Source organism: Mastomys coucha, unplaced genomic scaffold (assembly GCF_008632895.1).
Source record: "Mastomys coucha isolate ucsf_1 unplaced genomic scaffold, UCSF_Mcou_1 pScaffold21, whole genome shotgun sequence".
NCBI lineage: Eukaryota > Metazoa > Chordata > Mammalia > Rodentia > Muridae > Mastomys > Mastomys coucha.
The window spans coordinates 106,615,787-106,629,023 of NW_022196904.1; the positions used below are offsets into that span (position 1 = coordinate 106,615,787).

Here is a 13,237-nt window from a genome sequence, read left to right on the forward strand (position 1 = left end):
TCTTCTTCTTCTTCTTCTTCTTCTTCTTCTTCTTCTTCTTCTTCTTCTTCTTCTTCTTCCTCTTCTTGACTTCTTAAAAGAGCTCAGTTTCGAGCTGAAACTTGTAAAAAGGCCACTTAACCCATGGGAAGATCTTGAACATTCTGAGTGGAAGGCAGCATTGGCAGATGCCCTGAGATTCTGGGAAGGAGCTTAGCATGCTGAAGAAGAAGCAAGACTATTGTGAGTGTACATGGTAAATGAGATGATGACCAAGGCCAGTGTGACAGTCATGGTAAATGAGCTGGAGACTGGTGGAAGTCATGGTTGAAGATGACAGGGCTAAGCCTGGGAAGCAGCATGGTAGACTTGAGCATTTATTTAAACTTCTGCAATAGCTCATTTTGCAGTGAACGGTTGAAGACTCCCACTCTAAGGCCAAGTGGAAGATAACAGACAAGACAAATGTGACAGAAAGGGAACTCTATGTGAGGGTAATCTTCTCTCCTAATGCTTTGGGCAGGGGGTAGGGGACACTCTTCATGCTCCTTGGTTTAAGAGAAGACCCTATTTTTTTGGAATTCTGTGACTCTGTTTGAGAATACAATTTCAAGGTAACTGCCTACCTCCATTTCTTTAAAGAACATAAGAACAATGTTCTAGAGAGCTGTGTGAACAGTTATGAATTCATTCTATATGACCTCAGCATAGCTTTGTAGCCATTCTTTCTGTTTGTTAGTAATGCTACAAGGGCAGGTGTCCAGAGTGTGGGTATACAGAGAAGTCCATCTGCTCAACCCTGATCATTAAATATGTGTTCATCTTTGAGATGTGGATGAATGGATAGATACACAGACAAAAAGAATGCCCAATGAATGATAGAGTGGTATACAGATATGATGCATGGATAGATGGATGGATGGATGGATTTCCTGGTTGATGATACACAGATAATATATGCATCAGAGATTTTTTCATGAAAAATATTACTGTGAAATAAATAATTGATAGGTAGTTCATATTGACAGGAGATTGATAGATGGATGAATGGACAGACAGAAAGACAGAAAAATAAATGACTGCTATTAATAGAGTTCCTGGACTTCCACAGCAAGTTACTAACTCTGAGCATCAGTTTCATCTGCACAGGGAGAATAGTGGCAAGGTTCTCCCCTTCCCAGATGAGACTGTCACATGAGCAGGTAGGTACACCAGATGCTTCACCTCACACTTGGCTTGAGTGAGCCTTCAGTGTTGGCTGGGGAACTGTGAAGAGTTTGCATGGTGATTCCAAATAAGGACATGGAGAAAGAAAAGCATCTACTGTTTGCTGTGCATATACAGAAGCCTCTCCAGAGTTGTACAGTTGTACAGTTGTAAGTGTGCGCGAGCACACTTACACACACACAGACACACACACACGCACACGCACATGCACGCGAGCACACTTACACACACACATGTGCGCATGCGAGCACACATACACACACACACGTGCGAGCACACGAACACACATACATACACACACACACACGAGCATACACACACGCACGCGCGCGAGCACACATACACACACACACACACACACACACACGCGCGCGTGCGAGCACACATACACATACACGTGCGAGCACACAGACACACACACAGACACATGAACACACATACATACACACACACACGAGTACACACACACACACACACACGAACACATATACATACACACACACACACATACACACACACACACACACACAAGCACCAGCTTTATGTTGGGTTCAGTATCTGCCACTGGCATGCTTGTGTGCATGACTTTAGAAGCAGTAAGTCACCCCTCTTAGAGAGCATCCACCCCCTTTTCTTTTTAGTAAGAAGACCCCTCATCTCTCTATAGCTCAGTACCAAGGTTCTGTGTGACTAATTCACTTTTTTTGTCAAGCAATTCACTTACTTATTGGGAAAATATTGCCTCAGCACCTACTATGTGCTTGTCCTACTTGTAGGAACCATGAAAGAGTTGAGATTCACACAGAGCAGGCTCTTCCCACAGGGCCTACATTATGATGAAGGGAAGGGGTATGTTGAGGTTTCAGATAGCCCTAAGGAGACCTCCCGGATAAGGGCTGGCTGGCTATGCAAATGAGTGAGAAGATAAGGCATTCCAGGCAGGGAACATGGCTCCGTACAGAGAGGATGTGGCTTGGTAGGTTAGAATGAAGGAAGGAAGGAGCATATGGAGTGGGATAGGTAGGTGGTGGTGGGTTGAAGAAAAGCCTGAGGACCATAGTGAGGGGTTGGCTTAGACCCAGGGACAGTAAGAAGCCCTGAGCAGTGAGGCACAGTGTGATCGCTCCAGATTCTCAAATGTAGAGTAGCTTAAAGGTATCAGAGTGGAAGGAGGAAAGCCAGGGGATTAGCCACCCGGCTACCCTGCTGGTGTGGGGAAGGGTGGATGTGGGACATGCCCCATCACTGCAGTCCAGAGCAGAGTGCTTTGGAGAAGCCAAAGCTGGATCTCCATGCTACAGTGGTGAAGGTTGCTGGCCTCGTTTCCAAGCTTCTGATGGGTTGCTCCAAAGCCAGGGCTCCATCCTTATTCAAAAGGAGCGCACCAAATTCAGAGTGCTATTTGTAGAACTAGAGGCCTGAGAAGTACCCATCCTCACTGGGTGAGTGGCGGGGTGTTGCTTGAAATGGCATGTAGTGTGGTGTCCATTTGCACTTGCATTCAATGCAAGGGTTTGGGTGTTTTGAGTCAAAGCACACAGAATGGCTTTGGCACAGAGGGATGCTGGTTTAATGGAAGCCTTTGAGTTGGAGTTCTAATCTGGTCAAGAATTCCATGTCTTCTGCTTACTAGCTGAATAACATGAGTCCTAGGTGACTTGGAACCTCAGTCTCTTCATAAGTGAAATGTATATGCAACCATCCAAGCAAGATCCTAGACTTTCCTGGGACTCTGGTTTGAGAATTTATTCTCTTGTTTCAGGTTGGCACTGACTGGGATGCCAAGGAGAGGCTGTTCCGGAACTTTGGTGGCCTTTTGGGGCCCATGGATGAGCCGGTGGGGATGCAGAAATGGGGGAAAGGGCCCAATGTGACCGTGACTGTTATTTGGGTGGATCCTGTCAACGTCATCGCAGCCACCTATGACATCCTGATTGAGTCCACTGCAGAATTCACACACTACAAACCCCCTTTGAATCTGCCTCTGAGGCCTGGGGTCTGGACAGTGAAGATTCTCCATCACTGGGTGCCAGTGGCAGAGACCAAATTCCTTGTCGCACCTCTGACCTTCTCCAACAAACAGCCCATCAAACCAGGTGAGTGCTCTCAGGGTCCCTGAGGAGGAGAGAGTCCATCCCATGGAGCCCTGGGACCATATGCCCAACATGGCACATGAGGCTGCCTGGCAAAGAGCAAAGCTTCCCCGTTTGGGGTTTTTCTTACTTGTTTACCCTATAGAGCTGGCTCATTTCCTCCTTGTACACAGAGGCAATGCCATCTGTGTGAGTGTTTATCAGCTGCTGGCCCACTGGACTGCCACAAGGCTCTGTTCATATTTAAGACAAGCTGGGGACTAATCCTAGACACACACTGAGTTTTATCGTGGCTTTTTAGCTGTTTGGAAAATAATTACTGATGGAATTCTGCTCATAGAATATGTGATACCCTAAGTAAAAAGGACAAACCACACACTGGTGGAAGATATTTGCTCCCCAAAATATACTCAAAAAAATCCCATAAATAAGAGTTTGGCAAGCTATGAGCCCCAATTGACTATGGCCATTTCTGGTCTTTATTAAAACAAAAACCACCTTACAGGGAACATGGCCATGGGCACTTGAGGACACAGTGCCTATGTCTGCTTTAGGGCTTTAGTGGAAGACTCCAACAATCAGGACAGAGACAGTGTGGCTTAGAAATCAAAACCATTTATCCCCTGAAAATGATGACTGCCATTGGCAGCTATAAAAGAGAAAAGAAAGGAAAGAGAAAGATAAAAGGAAAAAATGAGAAAAAAAGAGAGACAGGAAAAAATAAATTCCCCATATGTATAATTAAAAAAAAACCTCACCCTCATTAATAATGAGAGGTAATAATGAAAATTACAAGCAAAAAGAGGTTCCAGAATAGGAAATAAATGTGTGTCTGTGACTGTCAGACAGTGCCACAGGGCAGGTCAGAGATGCATGGACATTTATCCAAGGCTCCTGAGACCTGAGTATGCAGGCTGAATTTGTGGGATGGATGACCCCCTTCTCATGGTGTACATACACACACCTACCACTCAGAACTCCCACATTCATGAGTAGGCATAGGAAGAGGCAAAGGCAGGAATTGTAACAGAATTGTTCATAGCACATAAGACCACAAACAAGCTACAAGCTGCCTGCTCAAAGGGACAGTGTGTGGCTGGTTTACACAGTTGAGTCCTGTGTAGCAGAGACAGCAGTAAAATCTGTCCCGTGCAACTGGAAAACATGCTGGATGAAGAAAACTGATCACAAAATAAGCCATACTTAGGATTACTTCATTTAAGGTTCAAAACCAGGAAAAGCCAACCATATCTTAACTATTTCAGGATTCACATGTGAGCAGGAAGCTAAGAAAAAGAAGGAGACAGCAGACATACACTTCTGGCTTTTGCTTCCTGTGAATACAGAGGCCAGACAGAGGGAGATTGAACCCCTAATGGCTAACTTGTTTTTATTCCAGGCAAAGGATTTACACTTGGATTTCTATTTTTTTTATAGACTTTCATTTGTCAATAAAATCTCTCTTGGCTAAATTCTTACCCTTCAGGGGTTACCACCATGGACAGCCTGCCTGAGCACATCTTTCTTATACCTTTAACAGTGTTTTAAATCATAAACACAAGCATGTGTCTTAAAGCACAGAAACACAGTTAGGATGCCGTGGTACATTCTGTACCAAACAGGCTTTTGTAGCTTTCTAAGTCAGTATGTAAGCTGCCAGCCACAGAAATTCCACCGTGTAGACCACAGTCTGTTCCTGGCTGGACACAGTACCTTCTGTTGTTTAATGATGGCTTTGTTGCAGAAAGTGCTAAAAGGAAGATTCTGGAACATAAAACTGTATGTTCCCACTCCCAGACAGACTCATAGAAACAGGATTTCTGAGTTTCCCAGTACAACTGACCCTTGGTGCCTATGGGAAATTGGTTCCAGATTCTTTCTTGTTTATAAAAAAAACTGCAGATGTATCAGTCCCTTAAGAGCATGGTATTTGCATATAACCTATGCCATTCTCCCATTCACTGTAAATCATCTCTAAATGGCTCCTAATGCCTAATACAATATGAATGCATATGCACAGCTATGGCGTGTTGCTTAAGAAATGATCACGAGAAAAGCTACATGGATCCGACCAGCACACACAGTTTTCCCCAGGAACTGCTCTGAGATACAGAGATTATCTGGACTGTCCGTCTGCCCGTTACACAACACAAGCCCAGGAGTTAGATACACATGACAGTCCTGCTAAGTGGGAAGCATTCCCACTTGGCAGATACCAAGTACCATACTGATAACACGGGCCAGGAAGACATAGATGTGGGATGGGTGCCTGCAATCCTGAAAATAGTGTCTTGGCATGAATCCTGGCAGCTTCTGCTAACAAACCAATACCTAGACACCTGGTGTCTTCTTGAAGTCTGGGCCTCTGCTCTAGAATTAGCCAAGATACAGCCCACCTGTTTAGTGTCTTCAAGTGTTCCTTCATGGGCATCCTTTCACATCCTTAAAGATCTAAAAGCCAAATGTGAAGAAGAGAGACCGGAGCCACACATCCTCCCTGCATCAGGTACAGCTGTGGGACAGCACAAAGGATGCTCCAAATCCACCCACCCCAAGAAAGGAGTGCAGGATCCTGCTGGTGGTTGTGATCTCTCCAATATTGTTTTTCTGTGATTTCCAAGGAGGTGGGAGCTGCTCCTGCTATCCCCAGAAAGACCTTGGGTCAGAAATACCCCAGGGAAGCAGGTCCCCTGTTGGCAGTAATTGTATTTGTTAATGAGGCAAGGAACACTGAGGTGGGAGTAATGCAATTTGTGAAATGATTCATCTTGAGTAATTTACTATTGATGCGTCCCTGGTAATCTAAGAAATCTGATGAGGTGGAATTGAGGAAAATTTAATTATGGAGGCAAGCATCCGAGCTGATGCCGTGATACCATTTCCCACATTAACCTCATTTCTCATAAAGTGCTATGGCTTTTTTTTTCCATATCAACCACAGTATTTTGCTCCCAACATTTCAATGTCTGTAAGCTGTTCCTCTTGCTTTGAATTGCCCTTCCGTTTGTCAGCCTGGGCATCTCTCAGTCACCTGCTCCTACCTCTGCAGAGTAGAAGCACAAAGAGACTCATAGAGCAATTAGGACATGCAGCAAAGACAGAAGGCCCTTTTTTTCCTCGCGCATAGCACTGATGCTACCAACCCTGTCTTCCCATATCCTGGCTATGGCCAAAATCTGACTTGTTGAAATTTCATTTGACCATGAATAAGAACCTCTTCAAATAGGAAACACCTTGTTTGTCTCCTTCACCCCCAAATGCTTACAATATCCATGTTCCTCCCTTTAGTCCCAGGGAGACTCAACAGTTCTCCCTTGTGTGTCCCTTGACTTGATTACAAACTACGTGAACTTGTAGCCAGCCTCCTGTAGATCTAACTAACTTGGTGGCAGGTTGAGTGTCATATGAGGACAACAAGGTTTCAGAACGCTGGTACCAAGATGGAAGGATAGCAACCCCACTTTAGCTGTGAGCTCATTATTGAATCTGCACAGAGCATCCTGGTGGACACCATGGCATTGGAGTCAGTCTACTCGGGATTGAACTGACTAGAGCATCTCTTTCTTCACCTATAAAATGAACAAGATAAAGACAAACCAACCCTGTAGGTTTGTTTGGTGGATTTGGTTTTTTGCTTTTGTTTTTGTTTTTGTTTTGAGTTAGAGGATCATGAACTAATAAAAGCCAACAATAATAGTGCAGAACTTAGCTTCAGGACCATGGCAGAACATTACGGTCAATCCATTACCCTCAGAGTTACATGAAGGCACAGTATGGGGGCGAGGGCTCACTGGTAAGATGAGAGGAGACATTAGAGAAAACTGAGGCACAAGTCAGAAGTCACACACCATGTATGTGGAACTTGGGTGCTGAGACCAGTCACCCCCAACTAGCTCCCACAGGCAGAAAGGCTGGCTGGCATCCAGGAGGTGATCAAGCAGACAGAGCCATCAGGAGGGTGGCCCAGCCAACTCTGGCCCGTTGCAGGCTTCTAAGGACCACTTTGCCGTGCTGAGTTCACACACTATGCTTTGTATCAGGGTGCCAGGAATCAGGAACCCGAAGCTTCTCAAGAGGTCACGGCAGTCACTTGGCAGTCCAGAACTGAACACTCTAAAGGCTTTGTGACCTTGAATTAATGTTCTGGCTCCAACTTCACTACTTGTGTGATTTGGTAATGAGGCTTTACATCTGCATTTACATTTACGTTAGCTGGAATTCTCCTCTCTGGCTTTATATATGTCAATCAACACTTCATTCAAATGACACCTCCTCAGGAAAGTCTCCCTGCCCATCCCAGACTGTTCTATAAGCAAGAGCAGAGCATACACTTCCCTCCTATATATGATATGTAGTGAATATTTTCAGCTTTTTGGGGAAAAAATGCTGTCTCTGTCTTCACTACAGACACCGGTTAGAGTACCAAAGCACCCATGGAGAATATGTCAGCAAGCAGGCAGAACTGGGTTCCTATGAAAATTTGTAAAAGTCAGAGGATGGGCTGGCTTTGGCTGAAGACTCATCCTGTGCTGGGCTCAGCTCCCTGTTTAAAACCTTCACTGCCCTTTTCCCTGTTTGCAGTGATCTTCATTTCCTACTTGTCTCTTTCCTTTTCTTTGTCAATCTCTCTCCACTCTGAACCTGATGTATGTGGACACCACTGTAGCACCACCTCTCTGACTCTGGTTCATCCCACCCTCTAGAACAGAAGCTGGTCACTATGTTCAGCATATCTGTGCCTAAGAACCTTTCAGACCAGAGAGGTTTAGTAGAAAGTAGATGCTGAAAATTAAGTGTTGAGGGACTGGGGAGGTACCTAAGTCTGTTACACACTGGCCTTCAAGCACAGGGACCTGAGTGTGCATCCTCAGAACCCACATAAAAAGCCAGGTGTGGAGACATGCACCTGTGATCCCAGTGCTGGGTACTGAGTTTGCAGATCCCTAGAGCAAACCACAAACAGACTAATTGGACAGATGAGCTGTGGATTCAGTAAAAGACCTGTCTCGATAGTAATAATAATAATAATAATAATAATAATAATAATAATAATGTATATTGTATTGAGATAGCTCATTGGGTAAAGGCATTTGCCTAGCACATACAGGGTGAAAGGAGACCACATATGCACAACTGCACACACTCAAACACCCACACAGAGATAGAGATAGAGAGAACACATACGTAAGAATAATATATAATTCTTTAAAGAATGTCTTGTTGAGTCAATAAATGTCTGGACCACTGAAGATGATCCATAAGTATGTGTCAGTAAGTAAATGTGCCATGCCTTGCACACATGAGACTGTCAAGTGAATTAGGTGAGCAGATGCCCAGTGTGCATGGCTGCTCTGGTTCACTGTGAGTAGACACCTGGTTGACAACTCTTCTAAACACATCAATGTTCCCTTTGGCTTTCAGAGGAGGCTTTGAAGCTGCACAATGGGCCACCTCGCAGTGCCTACATGGAGCAGAGTTTCCAGAGCCTGAACCCAGTTCTCAGCCTGCACATCAATCCTGCCCAAGTAGAACAGGCCCGGAAGAATGCAGCCTTTACTGGGACAGCACTAGAAGCCTGGCTGGACTCGCTGGTGGGTGGGACCTGGACTGCCATGGACATCTGTGCCACGGGCCCCACTGCCTGCCCAGTCATGCAGACCTGCAGCCAAACAGCCTGGAGTTCCTTCAGCCCTGATCCCAAGTCAGAGCTGGGTGCAGTCAAGCCTGATGGCCGGCTCAGGTAGCACTGGCTACATGGGACCAATGCAGCCTCAACCTTGGCCTCTGATCTTATATGAGGGAGGGGGATTCCTTTTGTACAAGGACCTCTGCTGACTGTAGGACAGTGGGGAGAGAGGATTTGGAGGCCAGAGAGAAGTCAGCCTGTATTTGTGAAGCTGGCCTCTGGGCTAGGTGACCCAGTCCCAGAGCCACAGTGGTCTCCCTCTACCGGTTGTTGCTCAGTCCTACAGACTCCTGCTCTTCCCCCTCCGATGGCCTGCACCCCTACAAGTGAGTTTTAAACTTTTATTTTGAGTGGCAGAACTTTGTTTACTCGGCACAGTCAGAGGTGGAAGTGCAAGACAAGATGAAGCCCAGGCTGCTCTGGTTGAAGCCCCCAGGTAGTCCTTTGCCAAGGGCATCTCTAAGGTACCTCTTCTGTACCCAAGGGCTCTGTTTAAGCCAGTTTGACAAGCACTGCCCTGACTAAGGGTGGGATCACCATCCCGGCCCTTCCATTTATCTCTTCATTTCTTTGGCTGGGAAACCTTGTGCCCAAGCTAAAAGCAGCAAGCTGCTGGAAGCCCTGCTCCTGGCCTTCCCAGGGAGGCGGAGACATGGGAGAATTCCAAGGTTCCTGTTGCCACTCTGTGAGCTGTTTTCTCTGAAAACCAGAGGTTCAGGAAAGCCTTTTGATGTGAAGCAGCCAAGGTCCCCAGACATGTGACTGCCAACTTGCCATCTGTCCAGATCAGCCTCTTCCAAGGCTGTCACAAATGGTAGCAGGAACAGGGTAAAGCATATAGAGCCCGAGCTTCAACTCTCCTACGTGCCCCTGGCCTAGGAGACAGCTACTGTGGCCTCTTTGGTACTTGAAAGTGGGAGCAATGCAGAACTGGGGCTCTGAATCTCAAAGGGGATTATGTGGGCCTGAGCTTCTGACCTGGACGGCTGCACAGTAACACCCCTTACGTTCTGAGGTCAGGTGCCCCAATCCTTTGTGAACTGTGCACTTGGGTGCTGTTGGCTGTGACCAAACTGCATGGATCAGACTTCTCCCACGCAGGAACACACATTTCAGATTGGGTCCTTAATTTCATATCCTTCCTCGCCTAGGGTGCCAACAGGCTCAGTTTGGCCACGCCACATAAAAGGAAGGTTGAGTTTCAACAGTGGGAAGTTGATTCAGAAAATAGTGTTATTCATATTGCTTGAGTTACCAGGAACCCAAGGGTCTTCTTGCCATATGCATTTGAGGGGCACTAAGGAAGAGCACACCCTTCCTCCCAGAGTCCCCCAAATGACAGAGTTCTCTAGAACAAGTTTCACCCGTTCTTGTGTCTCTCCCAGCACGGATAAGGTACTGATGTCCACCTTGATGGTGCATCTACTGCACAGCCCCTTCCCCATCTAACATGGCGGGCATAGAGAAGGGACCCTTGATATTTATTATTTATATGTTTTAGTCAATGACTAATTAGTAGGTGCTGTTTTTGCAGCTTGTCAATTATGTTATCTTATTAACTGAAATTGCCTTTATTCACAAAAGGCTCTCCCCTCCCTTTCCCTGGTCTGCCTGCCTTTCTCTCTCATCCTCCCTCTGTCTGTCTCTCAGTGTCCACCTTACATCCTTCACAGTTTCAACCAGTGCTCCCACTCTCAGGAAGCAGACCTGCTTGGATGGCTGGAACCTCCTCTTTGCTTACACAGGATGCTGATCTCATCTGTCCCTCTGAATTCAAGTGTTAAAATGCCTGAATTCCCTCCTTACCCTGACCGCTGGCCCGTGGACAAGGATGTGACGGGCTTATGGCTTAAGGAGGGAGAAGTGTGCCAAGAGTACACCTATAGATCCACCCAGTTGCCCCCACATCAGGCTTCTTGTGACCAGTTTAACCATAAGCACAAGCTTTCATTAGCAGAGGAAGACAGGCTCCTTCCAATAGTGATTGATCTTGGGAAGAGGGATGGGGTCAGACCCAACCAGGAGAGCTCAGGAGGTAGCTACTGTCTGTGCTGGTGGTAGAAACTTTGGGTGGCTTCCTCTAAAAACTCATAGGATTTACACCGCTTTTACAAACCCATGGGAACCATGAGCCCGGTGCCCCATTCTCTCAATGCCCCATGCTTTTGCCTTGGTCAAAGCTTCCCTTGGGACTGTGGAACCTCTTTGAGTTCCCCCTTGACCCCTCTTGTTTTAAAGATTCTGTCCTGGAAGGTCCCTGGGAACCACAGACTCTGAGACAGGGTCTGTCTAGACCCAGTGACACTCAATGACATTTTTCATACTGGAATACACTTGGAAATGGCAGAGCCCACTTACTCTGGAGATACTCTGCTCCCTCTTTATTCACCACAAGTAATTTGGGGATATTTGTTTCCTCTGTTTTTGGACCCAGAGAATAATTTTTCTTTTAGTAAAAACAAACAAACAACAAAAAAAATGGAGAATTTAAGTCAAGTTCAGCATAATTTAAGAAAAGATGTTTTCCTATGGAAAATGGCTTAACTCCTTATTTCTTGGTATTTTCCTGCCTGAAAACCATATATTTGTTGGAGGCTATTGGTGAAACAACAGCCTTAGGAGGTGGCTCCCCAAGAGTTTTGAAAACATAGAACCATCATCTCCGGGAACCTTAAAGTCTGCAGCCTGCAGAAGCTTAACTGCTGACCAGGTCCCGAGTATCTGGAAGGGTATTCCTTATTCGGAGAAGTATTTGAGATGGCGGCTATCCATGCCATTTGGTAACTATCCTTCCCAAAGGCAACTTCCTAGGCTGTGCAGGAAGCTGCAAGTCTCTAAGAGGGAGGGGAGCAACTCCCAATGCCCCTTTGCTTTAGCAATGCAGTTCTTTTTCTGTTCCCTAAGGGCATTTCTGGTGGAGATCAGGGGCCTCCTGGTTTCACTTCTCATTATTGGTTTAACTTTTTAAACTGAGATTATGTTTAGAGGGTATAATGTAGCATGGGTGTTTACAGAACATAGCCCCTTCTGGTTGTCTAGTTTTCAGATAGATAAGAGGATGTTGATTGAAAGTGTGACCTCTCTCCCAAGACACTCCATAACAGAGAAGAGCAATCAATGGAGCCACAAAGGGTAGGGTACGAAGAAGAAACCATTTACAACCAAGTTCATGAGGGTTCAGATCAGCAGTTCCTGATAGCATTGGGAGTAGGCTGGAAACCAGTGTCAACCTGGTTAGCTTGAGCATGCAGAGAAGGCTTGCCAGACCAGAGAAACTCTGCTGCAGGGGCCGTTAAAGCATAACGAGGTCCAGGACACAAGCATAGATGTGTAAAACCACAGGTGAAAGACAAAAGGGAGGGGTGGGGAGTGTAGTCTTACCAGCATGCACATGACCCCTCTGGTAATAAAGGCAGCTGTGGCTCAGCTCCCATCTTATCACAGCAAGAAAGAAAGCAAAACTCATTGCAGTGAAATCTTTCAGCTAATAAGAGAAGCCAGATATCCAGCTCCTGTTTGTTTTTGTTTGTTTATTTGTTTGTTTGTTGTTTTTTGTTTGTTTTGTTTAATAGGAAATCTAGTTATTCAATGTTGGCTACTCTTAATTTTATTTATTTATTTTTTTAAAGACGCGGGCAGAAAAGTAGCTTCATAGTTGTGCTCAGGCAAAATCATCTTTCTGGAAAGGTGGTTTGAAATGAGGGAAAGAATTTAGGGGTAAGGAGTGGAGGAAAGCCAGAGCTAAGAGTGCAAAAAGAACAGCTTCCATTAAACTGTGTAAGACTGTTTCTGCTTAGCAGTTCCCTCCTGAGAAAACACATCTTCTGCAGTAGGGCTGGCTCATGCACTACCCTGGTCTGTACTGACAAGGAAAGAGTATGATCTGGGGTCTGGGGTCCTACCTCAGACACAAAGAAGTTCAAATCTGCCCAGGTCTCTACCTTCTGGCATATTCCATCAAACCAAGCTGAGACGGCGAATGGTGCCATCGCATAAGTTGAGTAACAGGTCCCATTCCTGAGTCCACATGAGTTACCATGCTGCCACTGTGCTGGAAGGTTCTTCAGAAACCACATGGGGCTGTACTGGCTTAAGTAGTCTTCTTTGCTTCTGCCTCAGTTACCTTATTTTGCCCAAGGGTCAACCCCAGGCACTACCTCAATGTCTGCTGAGAAGTTTACCTGGGGATGGGGCAGAATGAAGGTGGGTAACCATGCTGAAGCTGAATGTACAATCTATGCAACTCTCTCTC

General features: G+C 45.8%; 1 protein-coding gene across 1 annotated transcript in view; it reads left to right on the forward strand.

Moving 5' to 3' along the window:
• Xylt1 (xylosyltransferase 1) overlaps positions 1-13,237 on the forward strand; it is a 289,336-nt gene extending 276,099 nt beyond the window's left edge. The window contains exons 11-12 of the mRNA XM_031388024.1: positions 2,969-3,302; positions 8,721-13,237. Of these exons, the coding sequence (XP_031243884.1) occupies positions 2,969-3,302; positions 8,721-9,043 (657 nt within the window). The 3' untranslated portion in view covers positions 9,044-13,237. The remainder of the gene's footprint in view (positions 1-2,968; positions 3,303-8,720) is intronic.